Source organism: Rhinatrema bivittatum, chromosome 1 (genome assembly GCF_901001135.1).
Source record: "Rhinatrema bivittatum chromosome 1, aRhiBiv1.1, whole genome shotgun sequence".
Classification (NCBI taxonomy): domain Eukaryota; kingdom Metazoa; phylum Chordata; class Amphibia; order Gymnophiona; family Rhinatrematidae; genus Rhinatrema; species Rhinatrema bivittatum.
The window spans coordinates 457,745,110-457,765,903 of record NC_042615.1 but is presented as its reverse complement, the minus strand read 5'-3'; the positions used below and the strand labels follow the sequence as shown (position 1 = coordinate 457,765,903).

Sequence of the window (20,794 nt, the reverse complement as noted above, 5' to 3'; positions counted from 1 at the left end):
ACTTTCCTTACATTGATTTCAGACAGAAAAGCCATGATAGCTTTACAAATAAAGGAAAATGTATATTTTTAAGTGATGTGATCTTATTAAGCTTTAGGTGTAATACTGTAATGAAAGGAAGCTATAGAGGTCATGTCTAATGGTTGGAATTTGAGATTTAATCAGGGAAGCTTACTAGATGTGTAACTCTAGTGAAATGTAGTGTTAGCATATTTTCCAACTTATAATTTAGAGTATTTGGCAATAGATGCTTATGGTTTTTAAAGGAAAAACATTGCAAGACTTGTTAAAGTATTATGGATCTTTTTTTCCTCTGTTACCCAGGAATAGCTTTGTGGTTCTGATATGTGTTGCTTTTTTGCTCTGAACTCTTAGTTAAATACTCTGCTACATGCATTGTTGGCTGATAAGTCCATGTTAATAAAAAAAATCATTTAATTGTACTTGTAGTTTTAGCTTGTTCCTGGTTAACTGAAACAGTTGATAACCACATTTACATTACTTTGTATTTGGAGAATGATAATTTAAGGAAAAAACAGGTTAGAGTTCAGTCAAGAATAACAATGATGCTTGTAGTGGTAACAAGTGTGGAAAGTCTATCATTCTGGTGATTTTTTTTTTTTTCTTTTACAGAACCTTCTGGTATTTTTGTTAAAAGTATTACAGAAGGCAGTACTGTTGAACATGATGGACGAATCTGTGTTGGAGATCAGATTATAGCCGTAAGTAGACAAAGCTGTGATTGCATAACTTAGTGTAATATGTGTGTTTCTATTTTGAAAAGTAAGTTTAAATATTTTTGGTCAACTTTTGCAGTTTATTATAATGTCAAAACCCTGATGAATATATTTCAGAAAAATTTTAGTCAGGTGAATTTTTCCTTTTGTTCTAGCGTCTAAAACTTGAAATCAGCAGTTTACCAGCGAGCTTTCAGAGTTACTAATATCAAACTAATATTCCAACCGAGAAAGCTCTTTATATTGAGGCTAATTTTATAGTAGTTCACAAACTGCTTGAAGTCTGCAGGTAGAAAGTACTCGTTGATTTCAGCCTTAATTTTCAAAGTGCACTTATGTGTAAAAGTCTGCTTTGAAACTAGTGATTTCCTAGCGTGTAGCAGATGGACTCAGAACAAATGGGTATAGTGTGCTCGTGCTAGCAGTTGGAGACGGATCTGACGTCAGCACGTGGTACATATACCCCTGCAGGAAGTGCAGCAACTCAGTAATTTCCGTCTCCAAAGCAGTTTGGAGCTACTTCACGCTCGCTGAGCGTTTTTCCAAATTCTAACGACTAAATTTCATAGAAGAATCCTACCTGAAGACGAGCCCCGCACTCCTGCGTTGATACCCTCGGGTCCCTCCCCCAGTTGAGTTTCCCGAGGTGATTTCCGTGGTCCCTCGGAGGTTTGAGCCTCGGTCCGGTGGCCGACTCGCGGCAGGGACCTAGCCCCTGAGTGAGAAGGGCTCGGGCGCGGCATAGAGGCAGCCTTGGTCCCGGTGAGGACTTGGCCCCCGAGCGAGACGAGTTCGGGCGCGGCCTAGAGGCAGCGGGTGCACTTCCTCGAGCGCGGCAGTGACGGTAATCACCCTCTCCCCCCGCAGTCGGAGACCGCCCGGGTTGCAGCCGGGAAGCGCCGAAGACCAGGTAAGGCGTACATCTTTACTTTTGCTGGTCTCCGAGGAAGCGAGGATTAGCGGGGTTTGCCTATGTGGCAGCCCGCCAAGGAGGTCGCCATTTTGCCTGCCTGCTCGCCGTCGCCATCTGCCCTGGTTCGCCGCCTTGCTCTAGCGCTCAGTCCAGACTAAGCGCACAGGCGACGGGCGCATATGTTAGGCGCCCGAAAATAATTGGGCGCATATTGATAGAGGTGCACATTGAAGGGCGCACCTTGATACACATTGATTCAACGCACGTTGCTAAGCGCACGTTGATAGGCGCACGTGGATAGGCACATGCTGATAGCCGCATGTTGCTAAGCGCACATTGATAGGCGCACGTTGATAGGCGCACATCTTCGCGCATATTACAAAGTGCATAGAGATAACAGACACGATGGAGCGTATGAGAGCCCCTGCGTCCGCAGAGCCGGCACCTCCAGAATCAGGCATAAGAGCTCTAGGCCTCTGCTCAGCATGCCACCTCAGAGCCACACAGAGCGAGGAAGCAGACTCCCTATGTGCCCAATGTGAGGAGGCCCTGGGAGTTCCAGGCCAGGGCTGGTCCCAGCCCAGCGTAATTGCTAGTTCCTCAGGGAACACCCCGGACTTAGCAGGCCGCGGTGAGCAGCCAGGGAACCCTAGAGACCTGGTGCCCTTAAGGCTAGAACCTGCTTCGCTCTCCTGGGTAGAATTATTCAAGGGGATTCACGCCTTTGTCCAGATGCAGTCTGATCCCTGAACGGACCCGTACGTACCGGATGACCCTACCCCTGGACCCTCAAGACCTAGGCACGGCCACCCGGAAGCCCCACTTATGGGGATTCAGATTGCTCTGTGGAAGAAGACGAGCTCCCCGAGGAGGGAGAACTTCCCTCGGGGATAGAGCCGTATCGAACCATGAGATGCTTCTTTCTTAAGGAGGATCTCCCAGACCTTGTCTCTCAATGCCTGTCGGAGCTGGCTATCCCGGGCCACGGCACCCCAGGGGAACCTAGAATAAACCCCCTGCTGGAAGGCCTTCGTCAAACGGCCCACCACTTCCCCCTCCTACAAGCAGCACAGCAGCTAATCGATCTGGAGTGGAATGCGCCGGAGGCCTCATTCAAAAGGGGTCGGGCCTTGTCTGGCATGTACCCCCTGGACCCGGCAACCAAGGAGCTGCTGGCGTGCCCCAAGGTAGACGCCATAGTTTGCGCAATTGTGAAGCGCACCACCATTCCAGTGGAGGGAGGGGCGGCCCTCAAGGATACACATGACCGGCGCCTGGACGCCATTCTGAAACAAGCCTTCGAGGTGGCAGCCATGTCCCTACGAATCGCGACCTGCTGCACCGTGGTGACGCGTTCCTGTTTATCACAAGCCAGGAACAACACCCTGGGAGAAGAAATGGAATCAGCTCTCTCGTTCCTCACTGGCGCTACCTCCGACCTAGTCCATACGGCAGCCAAGGGACTGTCATCCTGAGTGGCAGCCAGGAGACAGCTCTGGCTACGAAATTGGTCGGCCGACTCCTTCTCCTCCAAGACGCGCCTTACAAGAATGCCCTTTAAGGGATCCCTCCTGTTCGGCAGCGACCTCGAGAAACTGGCTAACAAATGGGGCGTGCCTCTCCATTACCCCGTCTACCAGAAGACAAGTCAAGGAGGAACCAGTGCCCTTTTCCTAGGCCATCCAGAGGTAGAAGGTCTCAACGCTTCAACCCCTACAGGACTAGCTACCAAGCACCTTGTTCTCAGACCAGGAACCAGTCCTTTCGGACCAGGCACAACAAGAGGGGAACCGGCTCGGGTTCGGGTCCCGGCCGCACCCCACAATGAGAATCAGCTGACCCATCTGGGGGAAGAAGCCATAGGGGGCAGGCTAACCCTACTCTACCGCAGATGGGTCGAGATTACTTTGGACCAGTGGGTCCTCGCCATCATCCGAGAAGGGTATTACCTGGACTTCCTTCATCTCCCTCCGGACAAGTTTGTGGAATCTCCTTGTCCACCCCTCAAGAGGGCGGCACTGGAAGCTACCTTGTGGAGGCTCCTGTCCCTAAAAGCCATAATCCCAGTGCCTGCATGGGAGATAAATTCTGGGCATTACTCCATTTATTTCATCGTTCCCAAGAAGGGGGGCACCTTCAGACCCGTCCTGGACCTCAAGTCAGTCAACCGGCACTTAAGGGTCCCAGGATTTCGCATGGAAACTCTGCGGTCAGTCCGAAGTGCAATACAGCCAGGGGAGTATCTCACATCCCTGGATCTGTCAGAGGCCTTACTTGCATATCCCAATCCATCGGGATCACCAGCGCTACTTACGCTTCAAAGTCCTAAAACAACACTTTCAGTTCCGGGCTTTACCCTTCGGGTTAGCCACCGCGCCGCAGACCTTTACCAAGGTAATAGTAGTGGTGGCGACGTCACTCAGGAAGGAAGGAATTCTCGTCCATCCCTACCTAGATGATTGGCTGATCAGGGCAAAGTCACCGGAGGAGAGCCACCGGGCAACCAACAGAGTTATATCTCTTCTGGAAAGCCTAGGATGGGTAGTCAACATAAACAAGAGTTCCCTACAGCCTTCACAGTCGCTGGAATACCTAGGAGTCCGATTCGACACCCAGGGAGACAAAGTCAGCCTGACCTCCAAGAGGAGATCAAAACTCCGGAATCGTTTACAGACTCTGCTGAGTACCACCCGGCCCACAGCTTGGGATTACCTACAGGTCCTCGGCCTAATGGCATCCACTCTGGAAGTGGTACCATGGGCACGGGCTCATATGAGACTGTTACAACGCGCCCTCCTATCTCGGTGGAGCTCACGATTACAGAACTACACCGTGGATCTACCTCTACTGGCCAGAGTACGGAATCAGTTACGGTGGTGGCTGCAGCCCGGCCACACGAGCCGGGGGTCAAAAATGTCCTCCCCAACCTGGACCCTGCTCACTACAGATGCCAGCCAGAGCGGCTGGGGAGCACACTGCGAAGAGCTAACTGCCCAAGGGCGGTGGAACAGGGAAGAGTTGGGGTGGAATATCAACTGACTAGAGGCACGGGCAGTCAGGTTAGCCTGCCTGCGATTTGCCCACAGACTTCGAAACAGAGCAGTCAGAGTGATGTCGGACAATGCCACCATGGTGGCATACATCAACCGACAGGGCGGAACCAGAAGCCGACAGGTATCCTTAGAAATAGCCCCCCTGATGGCTTGGGCGGAAGCAAATCTCCAGGACATCTCCGCCTTCCACATCGCCGGGAAGGACAACGCCACGGCAGACTTCCTCAACAGAGAAAGCCTAAACCCGGGGGAATGGCAGCTGTCATCCACGGCCTTCCAGATGATTGTGGATCAGTGGGGGACTCCGGGCATGGACCTACTAGCGGACAGGTCCAACGCTCAAGTACCCAGATACTTCAGTCGCAGGCGAGATCCTCTATCCCACGGGATCGACGCCCTGGTACAGCCATGGCCTCAGGGGATCCTGTTATATGCCTTTCCCCCATGGCCCCTGCTGGGCGCCATTATACACAAGATTCAGCGGCACAGAGGCCTAGTTCTTCTGGTGGCCCCGGACTGGCCAAGAGGACCCTGGTACGCAGACATGAGAAGACTGCTGGCAGGGGATCCTCTACCCCTGCCCCCTCACAGGGACCTGCTGCGACAAGGTCCCATCCTCCACGAGGATCCAGCTCAATTCTCTCTTACGGTCTGGCCATTGAGAGGGCTCGACTGAAGAAAAGGGGATACTTGGGGTCGGTAATAGATACACTCCTCCGAGCACGCAAATTCTCCACATCACTAACTTATATAAGGATCTGGAGAGTATTTGAAGCCTGGTGCGAAATTCACAGCACCAATCCACATGCCGCTAAAATCCCCATCATTTTGGATTTCCTGCAAGATGGGCTTCAGAAGGGTCTGTCCCTCAATTCAATCAAGGTTCAGGTGGCAGCGCTATCCTGCTATGGCCCCAGGAGTGACGGCAACAGCATTGCCACACACCCAGACGTTTCGCGTTTCCTGAAAGGAGTCAAACACATTCGCCCGCCACTGAAGTGGCCAGTGCTCCTGTGGAACCTCAATCTAGTTTTGGAATTCCTAGCGGGACCTGCCTTCAGACCCCTCCGAGGTCTGTCCCTCCGTTTGTTAACCTTGAAGATAGTGTTCTTGCTGGCCGTATGCTCAGCACGCCGCATCTCAGAGCTACAAGCACTGTCCTGCCGCGATCCGTTTCTCAGAATCACCCCAGGGGCTATCCATCTTCGCACGGTTCCTTCCTTCTTACCCAACGTAGTCTCACCCTTCCACCTTAACCAAACCATATCCTTGCCAACCATGGAAGGGTTGAAGAAATCGGAAGCAGGTCGAATACTGCGTCGTCTCGACATCGGCAGGCTGCTGTCCAGATACCTGGAAATGTCGGAAGCAGTACGAAAGATGGACCACCTGTTCGTCCTTCACAGTGGGAAGAGGCAAGGAGAAGCGGCCTCACGGGCGACTATTGCTCGCTGGATCAAAGAAGTTATCAAGGCGGCCTACGTAGAAGCGGGAAAACCACCTCCTCTATGGGTCAAGGCTCACTCTACCAGAGCACAAGCGGCCTCCTGGGCAGAAACTAGGATGCTGTCACCTGCAGAGATATGTAGAGCGGCAACGTGGTCCTCCATCCATACCTTCTCCAGATTCCTACTGTCTGGACGTCCAGGCCAGGGAGGACACAGCATTTGCAAGGGCAATCCTAAACGGACCTCGGGCAGCCTCCCACCCAGTCCGGGAGTAGCTTTTGTACATCCCATTAGTTCTGAGTCCATCTGCTACACGCTAGAAAATGGAGAGATTACTTACCTGATAATCTCGTTTTCCTTAGTGTAGGCAGATGGACTCAGCATTCCGCCCGGCTGCCGATATACATGGGGATTCACCGATTCAAGGTAAGCCATGTTTTCTTACATAGGGCATCCACCCTGCCGGGTGTCGACGCCTTCCGGTTGAGAACACTGGCGGTCTCCAGATACTGTCAATCGGTCAGGTTAATCATGTTCGGTTAATCGGTCAGTCACACATATATCCATAATGCTTTTGCAAGGAAGATTACTGAGCTTCTGCACTTCCTGCAGGGGTATATGTACTACGTGCTGACGTCAGATCCGTCTCCAACTGCTAGAACGAGCACACTATACCCATTAGTTCTGAGTCCATCTGCCTACACTAAGGAAAACGAGATTATCAGGTAAGTAATCTCTCCATTTTCTGAGGCAATGCAGTTCTACTGCCATGCTGCAGCTGAGTAAGCTGACGTCAGCAGTGTACTATATGAAGCCCAGTCAGAAAGGGTGAGCATTTGAAATATTCAGGCTGGCTGACTACTGCTGGACATTCTGCAGAGATGCTCCCGAACAGGTGTACAAGAGACAAGCAAAGAAATCTAAGACGTAGTCTATGACTTCATTTTTCAAACGGTATTAACCGTAGGTCTCCTACTATTGGCATACAGTTCAAGATGTAATTATATTATTGCATATTACAAAAAAACTAGAGCCAATTTTGTATTTTCACAGTCACATTCATGTTTAGCACATGGAAATTTATAAGAATTGACTAATTTCATTTCAGTAACATGACTTTTGTGAAAATGTGTTGCCCAGTGAAATTGTAGGTAAGCAATTATACTTTCTTCTAGGTGGATGGAACAAACCTGCAGGGCTTCACCAATCAACAAGCAGTAGAAGTTTTAAGGCACACAGGACAGACAGTACAACTGACTTTGATGAGAAAAGGACTTAAACAGGACATTCACTTCCAGACTAATGAGAGCTCCACTGCAGTCCCAGAGAAGAGCCTGACGTTACATAGTATGGAGAATGATGTTGTCAAAGGTATAACAAATATTTGTACATTAGATATAATTTTCTGTTTATTTCTTTCTAAGCTGCTTATTTTTTACTGTATGGTATTTTAAATCTTAGAAACCTGTAAGTGATCTGATAATTACCTATCTAAAATATCTGTGATATCTATATGTTTTAGGGAATAGCTTGAATGTTTTATAAAAATACAGTGAGAGTTTTTGGTGAAAAATAAGTTCTAGAGTAAGGGGTCATATGAGAGTGAAAGGAAGGCCTAAGAAGTACTATTTGGCATTTTATATAGCGCCCTTACCCAAAACACTTTACAACAAAGTACATAGAAGTACAATAAATCTCTTCTCCAGTGAGCTTTGGAACATTTTTTCAACAGACATGTTAGGACTACAAATGGTAACAGAATTAAAATAAATTCATGAGACACAACTTTAGCAGTGGGAAAATGAGAGCAGACTAGAAATATTTTATAGAAGATAAGGAAAATATTCAGACTACAAAGCTTGGAAGTCTTTATCTGCTGTTGTATTCCATATTTCTGAGCTTCTAGTTTCTAAGTAAAACATAGAATACAAAGAAAGTAATGATGTTACAGTAATATGCCCATTTAATCTTCAGGAAACTCTTCTGTTGCCTCACATTGGGTGTAGTGGAAAAATGGAAGGCTTTCATGAAATAACCTTTCTTCCTTCCTATACCCTCCCCCAAGATTACTTGGAAACTTTGTGTTTCACTATAATTTTGTGTAAAACATATCTGATGCAAAATTTGTCACTTTATTTTCCTGGGCCATCGTAGACACTATTCATACAGTGCCATCAGCAAAGAAGATGGTAAACTAAAATATATGCACAACAGGTATTTTCATCTTACATCAACAGTATTGGTATTGTGTGGAAAGCAAAGCATCAAAAAAGCAAATGGAATGTTAGGAATTATTTGGAAAGGGATAAGAATGAAACTGAGAATATCATAATGTGTCTGTATAGAAATGTGGTGCAACATTACTTTGGGTAATGTTGCACCACAATGTACGGCCGGCGCCATTTTGCAATACGGCAACGAGTGCAAGAGGTCGCTCCAGGACCCCCGCTGGACTTTTGGCAAGTCTTGTGGGGGTCAGGAGGCCTCCCCAAGCTGGCCAAAAGTCCCTGGGGGTCCAGCGGGGGTCCGGGAGCTATCTCCTGCGCTCGTGACGTCAGGGGACAGGAACCAAAATGGCGCCGGCGCTACCTTTGCCCTGTCATATGACAGGGCAAAGGTAGCGCTGGCGCCATTTCTATTAACGCAGCCATGGGCCCCAGGTAATTTAAAACATTTTGGGGGGGTTCGGGAGGGTGGGGGATTTATTTTAAAGGGTCGGGGTGGGTTTTAGGGTTGTTTTAGTGTGCCGGTTTTCCCCGCCCTCCCCCGATTTACGATTTTTGACGATAAATCGGGGGAATTCCTATTGTATCGCGCCTCTAACGATTTTTTACGATTTAAAATATATCGGACGATATTTTAAATCGTCAAAAAACGATTCACATCCCTAATAGTTAGTGTAGGGTCAGGAAGAAATTGGGTATTAGGCTTGTTTTTCTTTCCCTTTCCCTTTCTAGCAAAAAAAAAAAAGGATCTCCTCCAGCATCGGGTCTGAGCCTCCCAGGGGGTTGTTAGTTCCCGAGGGGACCATCCCTCCTGGTTGTTAGGCCGCTGTGGCTTGGGGTCGAGGACCCCTCAGGTGTGAACCGGCCCAGCTGGGGTGATACCAGGGAGCCTGGCTCACTCACCCCAACCAGACCGCTTCAGCACTCATCGGGGGACAGCGTCAAAAAAAAAAAAAAAAAGTTAAGACTTCTTTCCTGTCTCACGGCGGCGGCTCAACGGCGGTTTTTTCTCTTTCTTCTCGCCCCGGTTCCTTTTCCCAGAGGGTCGTTGATTTTTCTTTTAAAGTTAACAGTTTGGCAGCGTGGGCCGACCCGCGATGCCACGTGGTGCGACCTTTGCGGCCTGTGGGTCGGCGCGTGCGCGTCTATCCAGGGACGGGCTTTGTTCCACCTGCATCCCTGGCGATGAGGGCACATCGGGGGCCGTGCGGTGGTCAGGTGGAGCGCCATGACCGTCGATGTTGGCGATTTCCCCGCGCCTCCCCACAAGCAGCTCAGGGCCGGAGTGGCAAAAGCCGCCATTTTGGCGCTGGTCCCGCTGGCGGTCCCGATCGTACCGCAGGGGGAGAGAAACTCGCTGCACTCCCTCTCCCCTCACGGCCGTTCCTCAGCCGGCCTCCCCCGTGGGTCCATCGGGGGAAGGAGCAGGGGACGTCACAGGAACTGACTCAGATGTCTACTGCTCCTCCTTCTCTTCGGACTTCATTTTGGCCATGCACAGGGCCTTTAAGGCCCGCAAAGCGCATAAGCGACCCTTAACGACAGCAGGAGGACCCGAGGGGCCAATCTTGGCTGTTAAGGGCCTGTCCCGACAGGGGGCGCCGGCAGGACCGTCACAGGCGAAGAGGTCATTGAGGGCCCTTCCCCCACAGGAGGACTCAGAGTCCCCAGCGGACACTTTGGACTCGGAGGATTTGGAGGGTCCATCCCTACCCCCGAGGGGGGTCAAGGGAGACGGGACCCTGTCGCCAGGCATAAAGAGGTAGCGTCAGGCTTCGGAGGGAGATGATCCCAGAGTAAACCGTCTCTTCCGTAGGGATGAGCTGGGGCCTCATTCCCGCAATCTTGGAGGAGCTAGGGATTGCCACTCCGTCAGGAGATTCTCGGCTTGGGTCCATGGATCTGGTGTTGTTAGGCCTGAGCGGTCCTCCTACGACTTTTCCCTTCCATTTTTTGGCTACGGATTTTCTGTTTAGGGAATGGGATACCCCAGATCTGGGGTTGAAAGTTACGAAAGCTATGGATAAGATTTACCCATTGCCGGAGGAGACGTTGGAGGTCCTGCGGGTCCCCAAGGTGGACGCAGCCATTTCCGCAGTCACGAAGTGGACTATCATTCCGGTCACAGGCATCACGGCACTGAAAGATCTCCAGGATCGGAAATTGGAGATCCAATTGAAGAAGATCTTCGAGGTCTCGGCCCTCAGGGCGCGGGCGGCGATTTGTAGTAATTTCGCACTGAGGGCCAGGCCCCACTGGGTTCAACAGCTCCTTGCAAACGAGGGCCTGTCGGAAGAGGAAGCACGACAGGCTGGCCGTCTGGAGGCGGTCGTGGCTTATAGTGCGGATGCCCTGTATGATCTTCTGCGAAGTTCTGCACGTTCCATGGTTTCGGCTGTTTCAGCGAGGCGACTGCTATGGCTGCGAAACTGGTCCGCCGATGGAGCGTCCAAGTCCAGGCTCGGTTCATTGCCATTTAAGGGTAAGCTCCTCTTCGGGAAGGAGTTGGACGACATGATTCAGCTCCTGGGCGAGAACAAGGGTTATCGTCTCCCGGAGGACAAGGCACGTCCCAGGTCCATTTTCTCTTCTAGGTCACGATATCGGGGGAATCGCAGAGCCCGTGCCTGTCACCCAGGTACCCCTTCCCCCTCCTCCTCCTCCTTTCGGTCGGGGGGGGGGGGGGTAGACAGCAGTCTCAGTCCTTTTGAGGCAGACGTTTTGGCAGGCCTGGTTCTCAGGCTACCTCCGGTGCTAAGTCCGTGCAATGATGTCCGGCCGGGCCATTCCTCAGTACCCAGGGTAGGGGGCAGATTGTCTCTCTTCTATGAGGAATGGACCAGGATCACGTCGAATCAATGGGTACTCTCGGTGATAAGACACGGTTACGCTTTAGATTTTGAATGTCAGCCCCACCTGCGATTTTTCCCGGTCGCCTTGCGGGCACGCTCAAAAGCGGCTAGCGGTCCAGCAGACCTTGGAGCGACTTCTGGACCTGGGAGCAATCGTACCGGTATCACATACGGAACAATGAAGAGGGCACTACTCCATCTACTTCGTCGTGCCAAAGAAGAAAGGGGCCTTCCGACCCATCCTAGATCTCAAGTGCGTCTTCAGATGCCTGTGGATTCCACGGTTTCGCATGGAGACGTTACGTTCAGTCATCGTGTCCGTACGTCCGGGAGAATTCCTGGCGTCCCTGGTCTCACGGAGGCATATCTGCATATTGGGATTCGGGAGAATTATCAGAGGCATCTCCGGTTCTACGTCCTAGGGAAGCACTACCAGTTTCAGGCATTACCGTTTGGTCTGGCGACAGCTCCCAGGACCGTCACCAAGATCATGGTGGTCGAGGCAGCACAGCTTTGGCGGGAAGGATTGCTGGTACATCCGTACTTGGATGATTGGTTGATTTGTGCCAAATCAGAGTCCCTCTGTCAGTCGTCAATCAGTCGGGTACTTCAGCTCTTACGCTCTCTGGTTGGGTGGTGAACACCTCCAAGAGCCACTTTGCTCCCTCTCAGTCATTGGAGTTTTTGGGAGCCTTGTTCGATACTCGGCGAAGGGCAGTCTTTCTCTCGTCGGGGCATTGTCACAAGTTACAGGGACAGGTTTGGTCCTTACTGCTGAAGCAACCGCCGACGGTTTGGGATTATCTACAGATGATAGGCTCCATGGCGACGACGTTGGACCTGGTTCCCTGGTCATTCGCGCACATGCGGCTCTTTCATTCAGCGTTGCTTTCCCGATGGAGTCCAGTGTCCGAGCAATTCTACCTTTCGTTACCACTGACGAAGCCGGCTCGTCTAAGCCTAGGATGGTGGCTGTGCTTGGCCAACCTACTTCGGGGAGTTCCCCTTCTGACGCCGGAATGGACGGTGGTCACCACGGATGCGAGTCTCCTCGGTTGGGGAGCGGTGTGTCTACGGCGGTCGGTCCAGGGTCACTGGTCCTCAGCCGAGTCTCGCTGGTCGATCAATCGTCTGGAGAACAGGGCGGTGTGCCTGGTGTTGCAGACTTTTCTACCCTTGGTTTAGGGAAAGTCAGTCAGGGTTCTCTCCGACAATGCGACCACAGTGGCCTACATCAATCGTCAAGGGGGAACCAGAAGTCAGCCGGTGGCCTTCGAGGCGCGTCTCCTAATGCAGTGGGCGGAGCGTCATCCAGCCAGCATAGCGGCGTCCCACATAGCAGGGGTCGACAACGTGCATGCGGACTTCCTGAGTCGCCATCAACTTGACCAAGGAGAGTGGAAACTGTCGGACAGGGCGTTTCGACTCATCTGCGACAGATGGGGCACGCCGGCCATGGATCTGATGGCGACCTTCTAGAACACCAAGGCTCCACGGTTCTTTGCCCGAAGAGACACGGGGGCAGGAGGAGTGGATGCCTTGGCGTTGCCCTGGCCAACGACGGTTCTTCTGTATGTCTTCCCTCCCTGGCCTCTGATCAGCAGGGTGCTGTGGCTCATAGAGGTTCATCCCTTCGAGGTCATCCTGGTGGCTCCAGAATGGCGATGTCGGCCCTGGTTTGCAGATCTAGTCAATCTAGCAGTGGAGGGGCCGCTGCGTTTCCTGTATCTCCCAGATCTCCTGCATCAGGGGCCATGTGTTTCGATCTGGTAGATCGCTTTTGTCTAGCGGCATGGCTTTTGAGAGGCGTCAGCTAAAGAGCAAAGGCTATTCGGATGCAGTGGTTTCTACTTTGCTCAGATCGTGAAAGAGGTCAACTTCCTTAGTGTATGTGCGAGTGTGGAAGGTTTTCGAATCTTGTTGCGTTGAGCGTTAATTTTTCCCCACCCGAGCGTCTGTTTCCACCATTCTGACATTTCTGCAGGATGGCTTAGCTAAAGGGCTATCCTGTGGTTCTCTGAGAGTCCAGGTGGCGGCTCTTGGCTGTTTTCGGGGGTATCTCGAAGGGAGACCCCTGGCGGCGCATCCTGATGTGGCCTGGTTTTTGAAGGGAGCGAATCGGTTGCGTCCGCCCCTGAAGGTCCCGTGTCCCTCTTGGAACTTGAATTTGGTTCTCAGGGCCCTGTGTGCTCCTCCTTTTGAGCCTTTAAAGAGGGCGACCCTTAAGGACCTTACTTTGAAAACAGTATTCTTGGTGGCGATCGCGTCAGCTAGAAGAGTGTCCGAACTTCAGGCCATGTCCTGCAGGGAGCCTTTCATGTAGATTTCTGACTCTGGAGTTTCTCTGTGCATGGTCCCCTCGTTTCTCCTGAAGGTGGTTTCTTCGTTTCATTTAAATCGGTCGGTGGATCTTCCCTCCTTTGCGGATATCAATGGGGAGGATCCAGATTCGAGAGATCTGAAGAAGTTGGATGTGCGTAGAACACTGTTGCGATACTTGGAAGTGACTAATGACTTTCGTTTATTGGATCACCTTTTTGTAGTTTGTCAGGGTCCAAAAAGGGGCAATATGGCCTCCAAGACCACCATTTCTCGTTGGTTGAAGGAGGCCATAAGCTCTTCATATCTGCTCAGTGGTAGAACTCTACCACAGGGTCTTAAGGCCCATTCGACGCATTCCCAGGTGGCTTCCTGGGCGGAGTGTATGCAGGTATCTCCACAGGAGATCTGCAGGGCTGCAACTTGGAAATCATTGCATATTTTTGCGCGTCATTATCGTCTGGATGTCCAGGGCTCAAGGGAAGGCAATTTCGGAGCAGGCATGTTAAGGGCGGGCCTCTCCGGATCCCATCCCAAATAGTCTCAGCTCTGGTACATCCCAGGAGTCTGGATTGATCCGGTACGTACAGGGAAAAGAAAATTAATCAGTTAATTTTCGTTCCTGTAGTACCAAGGATCAGTCCAGAGTCCCTCCCTCAATAGCTTTTCAGTCTTGGAGAGCCCGCTGTGTTTCCTTATGGTGGTTTTTGGGGGGGCTTTCCGGTTGTTCAGCAATTATCTGTTTGTATTTTTTTTTTTTTTTTTGTTCTCTGGGGCAGGTCTCTCGTTGGGGACAGTGAGCCCAGGGTTCTCCGGTTACGCTTCCGGTGTTTAGCTACTGTGTAGTTTCAGGGCAATCTGCTTTGACATTACGTTATACTGGCAGGCTGTGGGTGGCACCCTGGTATATATACAGAGCCTGACAAATTTTGCTCTGTCTCCATCTGCTGGTGTGGGGACAAAACCCAGGAGTCTGGACTGATCCTTGGTACTACAGGAACGAAAATTAACAGAGGTAAGACCTAATTTTCTTCAATCAATCAAAACCAAGCAACTATCAAACCCATAACAAATTACTGCTAACAACATTTTTACTGGGTAAGGATCCTTCTTGATAATTCAGACAATGCTGCTTGACATTCTTTGCTTTGGGACTTGGCCGTAGAAATCGTCCTGTGCTTTTCCCCTTATATCTGCTTATTAGTACCCCAGACCATAAAAGTCAGGGTCATATTGGTTGTTGTCTATATCCAGTCCCTTCTGTTAAGGCTAGTAACTGCCGCTCCATGCAAGTTACTCCCATGCACCCTCTTCTCCATTGTATTCAGTTCTAATCATTCCATCTTAAAAGAGGTTTAGAGAAACTGGAAAAGATGCAGAGAAGAGCATCAGAAATAAAGGGGATAGAACAGGTTTCCTCTGAAGTATATTTAAACAGTTTGGGCTCTTCATTTTGGAGAAGAGATGACTGAGAGCGGATATGCTGGTTGGAGATTCATAAAATCATGAGTGGGGCGAAACAGTTATTAACTCTTTCAGACAGTGCATGAGTAAGCAGCTCCGGTCCTGGAGTGCCACAAATAGGTCTGGTTTTCAGGATATCCACAATGAATATGCATGAGATATATTTTCATACAATGGAGGCAGTGCATGCAAGTATTCCTCATGCATATTCATTGTGGATATCCTGAAAACCAGGCCTGGTTGTGGCATTCCTTGACCAGTGTTGCCTATCCACCTCAGGGGCTGAAGTGTAAAAGTCTGGTCTAGGGGATACTCCATTAAACTAACTGGCAGCAGAGTTAAAATAAGTTTAAGAAAGTATTTCAGTCAATGCACATGTAGCACCTGCTTCTATTATTGTCCTATTTTCCAGCATTTCTAGAGTTTTGCATATTTTGAATCCTTCTCTTCTTTTTGTCCCACTTTTTCATGGGCTGTGTCTCAGGGATATACATTTTCCCCTGAGCACGTGCACAAGGTCTTTCTGCTTCTCTGGTGGACTGACCAAGAGAGGAAGTCTTTCTGCTCCCCCGCAGACTGATCAAGGAGGGTTTTTTTGCTGCTTTACAATGGACTGATCTAGGAATTGGAGTTTTCAAGAAGCTTAGATTTTTTAAGAAGTTTGTAGTACAGCTGAGACCCTGATTTCCAGATCCTGAAGGACAGGCAAACCCCTGGACTTGAAGGGCTAGGTTTCTGATTTTCATCTTTGCACCCAATAAAAATCAAAGGGGGAGGATTTGGGGGGATAAGTTTGGAGAAGAGGTTTTTGAGACCAATCTTCGAAGTGAGGTCAATTTTCCCTTGTTGTGGACATTGGAGGTTGACTACTGATTTTGGAAAGCACTGGAGAAATATTTTGAGACTGGTGTTTTTGAGAGATCTAGGGTTTTTGTTTTTCCCCTGTTTTGTGAATGAAGACAATCATCCCATCCTCTATGGGGAAGGGATAGCGGAGAATGTGGAGACTGGGTCAGTTAGAGGAAAGCAGAGTTGCTAACAAATCACCACGGACAAAGAAACATTACTTTTCTGGTTATGATTTTTATTTTGCTCTTTATGATTTTTGCAATACTTTCTTGGATCATCCTCCTTAAGTTGAAGTAAAGTTTTTTCATTTGAACACTACAGTTGGACTATGTGCTTCATATACTGGTGCCTTTGACTTTTACTATGATCAGCCACTATGAGTACTCACTGACCCGGGTATGTGAATATGAACTGCATTTTGTTGCCCGCCCCTCCACCAGGGGGACCTGGAGGTGTAAATCTCCTTCCCGCTGGATGAACCTGATATCTCAGGGGCTGAAGTGTAAAAGTCTGATAAGAGGGAGTGAGTTGAGAAGGAAGGAAAATCTGTGGAAACTGTGTAGCCCCCTCAGATTTAGCATACCAGGGATCTGGGAGTCCTACCACACACAGTTAAGTTGTGGAATTTGTTCTTGGGGGCTATGGTCAAAGTTAAGAACTTAACCGGATTTTTAAAAAGTTTGGACAAATCCATTCATGTTTTATTAGGCAAGGTTACGGATTGCCATCTACTACATCTGGGAATGAGTTATAGAGAAGGGATCTTCTGGGCACCTTCAAGTGATTCAGATTTGCTTCTGTTGGAGACAGGTTGTTGATATGGATAGACAACTTTAATGCTCTGATTTCCAAACCTTTAAGTAAAGGCTCTATAAATGGTGTAGATTACACAGTAGCTTTCAGGGATTGCACAGGCTCGTTTGTCAGAAATAGAAATGCTTGCACAGCTGAGACACTAGGAGAGTGGAATTTTGTTAGGATACTGTAGTGTTGGATTTAATTTTATCCTGATACTGAGGGGGTTGATTTTAAGACCCGCGCGTGCGTCCATGTGCGCACGCTTCTCGGCATTCGCACATGGACGCGCCAATTTTATAACATGCATGTGCTAGCACATGCATATTTTAAAATCCGATGGCCACATGTATGGGCGGCCCATGACTCGCATGCGCGGGGGGGATTTTAAAATCTATGCGTGGCAACGCGATGGGCTGGGTCCCAGTTCCCTCCCAGTCCGCTCCAATTAAGGAGCGCATGGCCCTTTTAAAATTGGGCCGTAAGATGGAAGAAAAATAATGACTTGGAGTTGATCACACCATAACTATGCCTACCCTGATTGCTGTATCACCCAATTTTTGAAGTAGTTTGTCATTTTTAGTGATTGTGGTATACTTGACCTCACCTTTAGGAGACAATTTTAAATAGCCTGCATTGTTGCAAGGTGTGTGTGCATGTTAGCGAATTTTCAAAGGGAAACCAGTACGATACATTTGCAGTTTCTATTTCTGCAGTTGCTCAGTCAGGTAAAACAGCCATGTAGTTTTGAAAATCAAACCTATGACCTGGGGGAAAAGCCTGCACCTATCTTTAGCCTTTGTGAGCGGAACAGTTTTCAACTGGGGAATTTACCTGGATAAATACTTTTGAGAATTGTCCTCCCCATGTCTCAGTTTAAGATCAGAGCAGTTTATAGTACAGATCCATTGTCCAGAAAAGTGCTGTGGAAATTATTGGGCAGAGTTGCAGCCTAAAATTTGAGAACTGACTAAAGGCATCTCTGCAGATTTCAGTAAAATATGTAACAAATTACATTACTCTATTGCACTTTCCAAGCAAGATAATGTCTATTTGACACTCACTCTTCTCCAATCTCTGGTATCTCTTTGCCACACTCGCCTTGTTCGTCCAGAGTATGGTTGACTTCCATGATAGGACTGACCAGATTAATCATGAATTCTCCTCTAGATCGCCATCTCCCCTTCCATTGGCCCATGCCATGCTTTCTTTTCTGAAATTACGTAGGAGGAAACTACCCATCTTCTCTCTTCCTCCAAATTAACTTAACTGTTCCTGTGGCTCCGTACCCACCCAGCTCCTCAGTTTTGTTTTCCCTGCAATCATCCTTAACATCTGTCATATCATCAATTGATCACTTGCCACCACGATTCTTTCCTCCTCTTTAAAGTATGTTGTGATCATGACACTTCTCAACAAATCTTCACTGGACCCTACCAGCCCTGCTAAAAATAATCCCATCTCCCTCCTCCCTTTTGATTGCAAACTGCCTGAGCATGCCACTTATCTCTGCTGCCTGCACTTTCTTTTGTTTCAAGATGCTGCAGTCTGGCTTTTACCCTTTACATTCCACAGACACTACTTTTACCAAAGTGTCTAGTGACTCTCTATGGCCAAGGAGAAGGGCCTTTATGCAATCCTCATCTTCTTTAACCTGTCTGCTGCCTTTGATGCTGCTGATCAGTAAACTCCTGGACATGCTGTACTCCATTGAATTTTGGGACTCTGCTTTATTATGTTCTTCTTCTTACTTCTTCCATTGTACCTGTACAATATTCTCTTCCTTCACCACTTATTTTACTGTCGGTTGGTGTGCAGGAAAGCTCTGTCCTGGGCCTGCTTCCCTTTTCTTTCTACACTTCTTCCCTTGGTACTCTGATCTCCTCCCATGGCTTTCGGCACCATTTTTGTGCTGATGACTCCCAACTCTACCCCTCAATGCCACCCATTTTACAAGCCCAGTCCCAGATTTCAACCTGCTTGTCTGACATTACCATCTGAATGTCCTGCTGCTGCTGTCCCATATTAAACTGAATATGGCGAAGATGGAACTTCAGGTTTCTCCATCCCCACTCCCCCCTGCTCCAGATACGCTTCCCTTCTTCCCTTTTATTCTGTCTTTGTGGATAGCACTCTCATTCTCCCAATTTTCTCAGTCTGTAACCTTGGGGTCATCCTTGATGTCTCTTCTCTGTGCACATTCAAAAGACTACTAGAGTGTGTCAGTTTATCCTGTATGTCATAGCAAAATCCATCCCTTCCTTTCTTAGCATTCTACCAACATGCTCATTCATTATCGTCCCCCGCTTAGACTACTATTACAACTGCTGAATTGTCTTTTTCCACTGCATTCTACTCAAAATTTAGTCGCACAACTTATCAATCTTCAACGTTCCTATTACCATGTAACTCGTCCTCTGAAGTCACTACAGTGCTCCCTATTTGCTTCTATAAACAGTTCTAGCTTCTCTTATTCACTTATAAATGCATTCACTTTGCAGCTCCTCATTATCTCTCTTACTATTACTTACCTACAGCCTACCTCGTGAACTCTGTTCATCTAGGAAATCACGCTATCTGTGCCCTTTTCCTCCACTGCCAACTCTGAACTTTCCTTCTTGCTGAACTGTATGCATGGAATAGATTTCTGGAGTTGATGCGTCATGCTCCCTCTCCGGCCATATTCAAATCCAGTTTAAAAATTCACCTTTTTGAAGCTGCTTTTAAAGCCTTCTCTAAAAGAAGTACTTCCCACAGACTCATGTATGTTTGTCTTGACTAGATTGTAAGCTCTGTGGAGCAGGGACAGAATCTGTGTACAGTGAGGTGTATGTCTAGTAGTGCTTTAGAAATGATAAATAGTAATAGTAGTAAATAATCAATCTCCCCTGAGGTTAGTACATTGGCAAACAGAAATATTTTTATTAAAAATACATCTTGAATTTTTAAAAATTACCACTAGAGACTAATGCTTCAAACAAATGGAAGAAGCTTTTCATTAGGAGTCGTGATCACAACTAGAAGGCAGAAGCTGATATTCATTTTAATTTTCTTTTGCAGAAAATTGTGACAGTTTGCAAGATTCCCCATCCTTGATGGACACTTCCACCATGCCATGCATTGTGATGGAAAGCAAATCTCTCCAATCAGGTTCAGCTTTTTATTAATTGTGTGCTATTTTTTTTCCCATTTATAAAATACTTGCTGTAGATTATTGTTTAAAGATATGCATTATGGGCCTGATTAAATCATTTACATGCTTAAAACTGGGTTTTACATGTGTAAATGCACTTTACCTATGTAAGTGGGCTTTTGAAAATTGCCAATTGAATTGTCAATAAGGTTTGCCTATGTTAAGTGCACTTAATGCAGGTAAATAGCTTTTGAAAATTGCTGTGATAGTATGTTACATTTACATGCATAACTCCTTTGAAAGTTCACCTGTATGGTTATATCAGGAGTTGTTCTTGGAGTATTTTCAGTGTGTTCCACAGAAAATGGTTAGCGTATAGATAGATGTGTGTGTGTGTGTGTGTGTGTGTGTGTGTGTATATAAAGAGTGTGACAGGAGAAAAGAACATACAAGTTAGTGTAGCTGGGTTTAAAAAAGATTTAGATAAGTTCTTGAAGAAGTCCATTAACTGCTATTAATCGAGTTGACTTAGGTAATCGCCACTGCTATTACTGGCATCAGTAGCATGGGATCTACTTAGTGTTTGGGTAATTGCCAGGTACTTGTAGCCTGGATTGGCCTCTGATGGAAACAGGATGTTGGGCTTGTTGGACCCTTGGTCTGATCCAGTATGGCAATTTCTTATGCTTTTATGTTCTTAAGAATACAAAATAAAAATTCATAGAATTAGGTATATATAGAAAAGGGGTGGGAATGTTACATTAAAGTGATTTGATAATAATTTTTATTTTATTTTGTACATTTTCTTCTCCTGTTGCATTACCACCACCATACGCAAATATGCTTACTCTGAAATGACAGTGATTATCATACTAAATTTGCCTCTTTTTCCTATGGAAAAAGTGAATGGTTGAGGGAGAGGCAGATCATGTGTAGAGTATAAAGAAGTGATTTAAAATCCCTATTCTCTTCAACTTTTTTTTTTTTTTCATTTTTTTTTAAATGT

General features: G+C 47.9%; 1 protein-coding gene across 5 annotated transcripts in view; it reads left to right on the top strand.

The window, feature by feature from the left end:
• Positions 1-20,794, top strand: part of MPDZ (multiple PDZ domain crumbs cell polarity complex component) — a 662,189-nt gene that overhangs the window by 152,194 nt on the left and 489,201 nt on the right. For all 5 annotated transcript variants that reach the window (XM_029605550.1, XM_029605570.1, XM_029605559.1 and 2 more), the window contains exons 10-12: positions 634-722; positions 7,327-7,522; positions 19,716-19,805. In XM_029605550.1, coding sequence (XP_029461410.1) covers positions 634-722; positions 7,327-7,522; positions 19,716-19,805 — 375 coding nt within the window. The remainder of the gene's footprint in view (positions 1-633; positions 723-7,326; positions 7,523-19,715; positions 19,806-20,794) is intronic.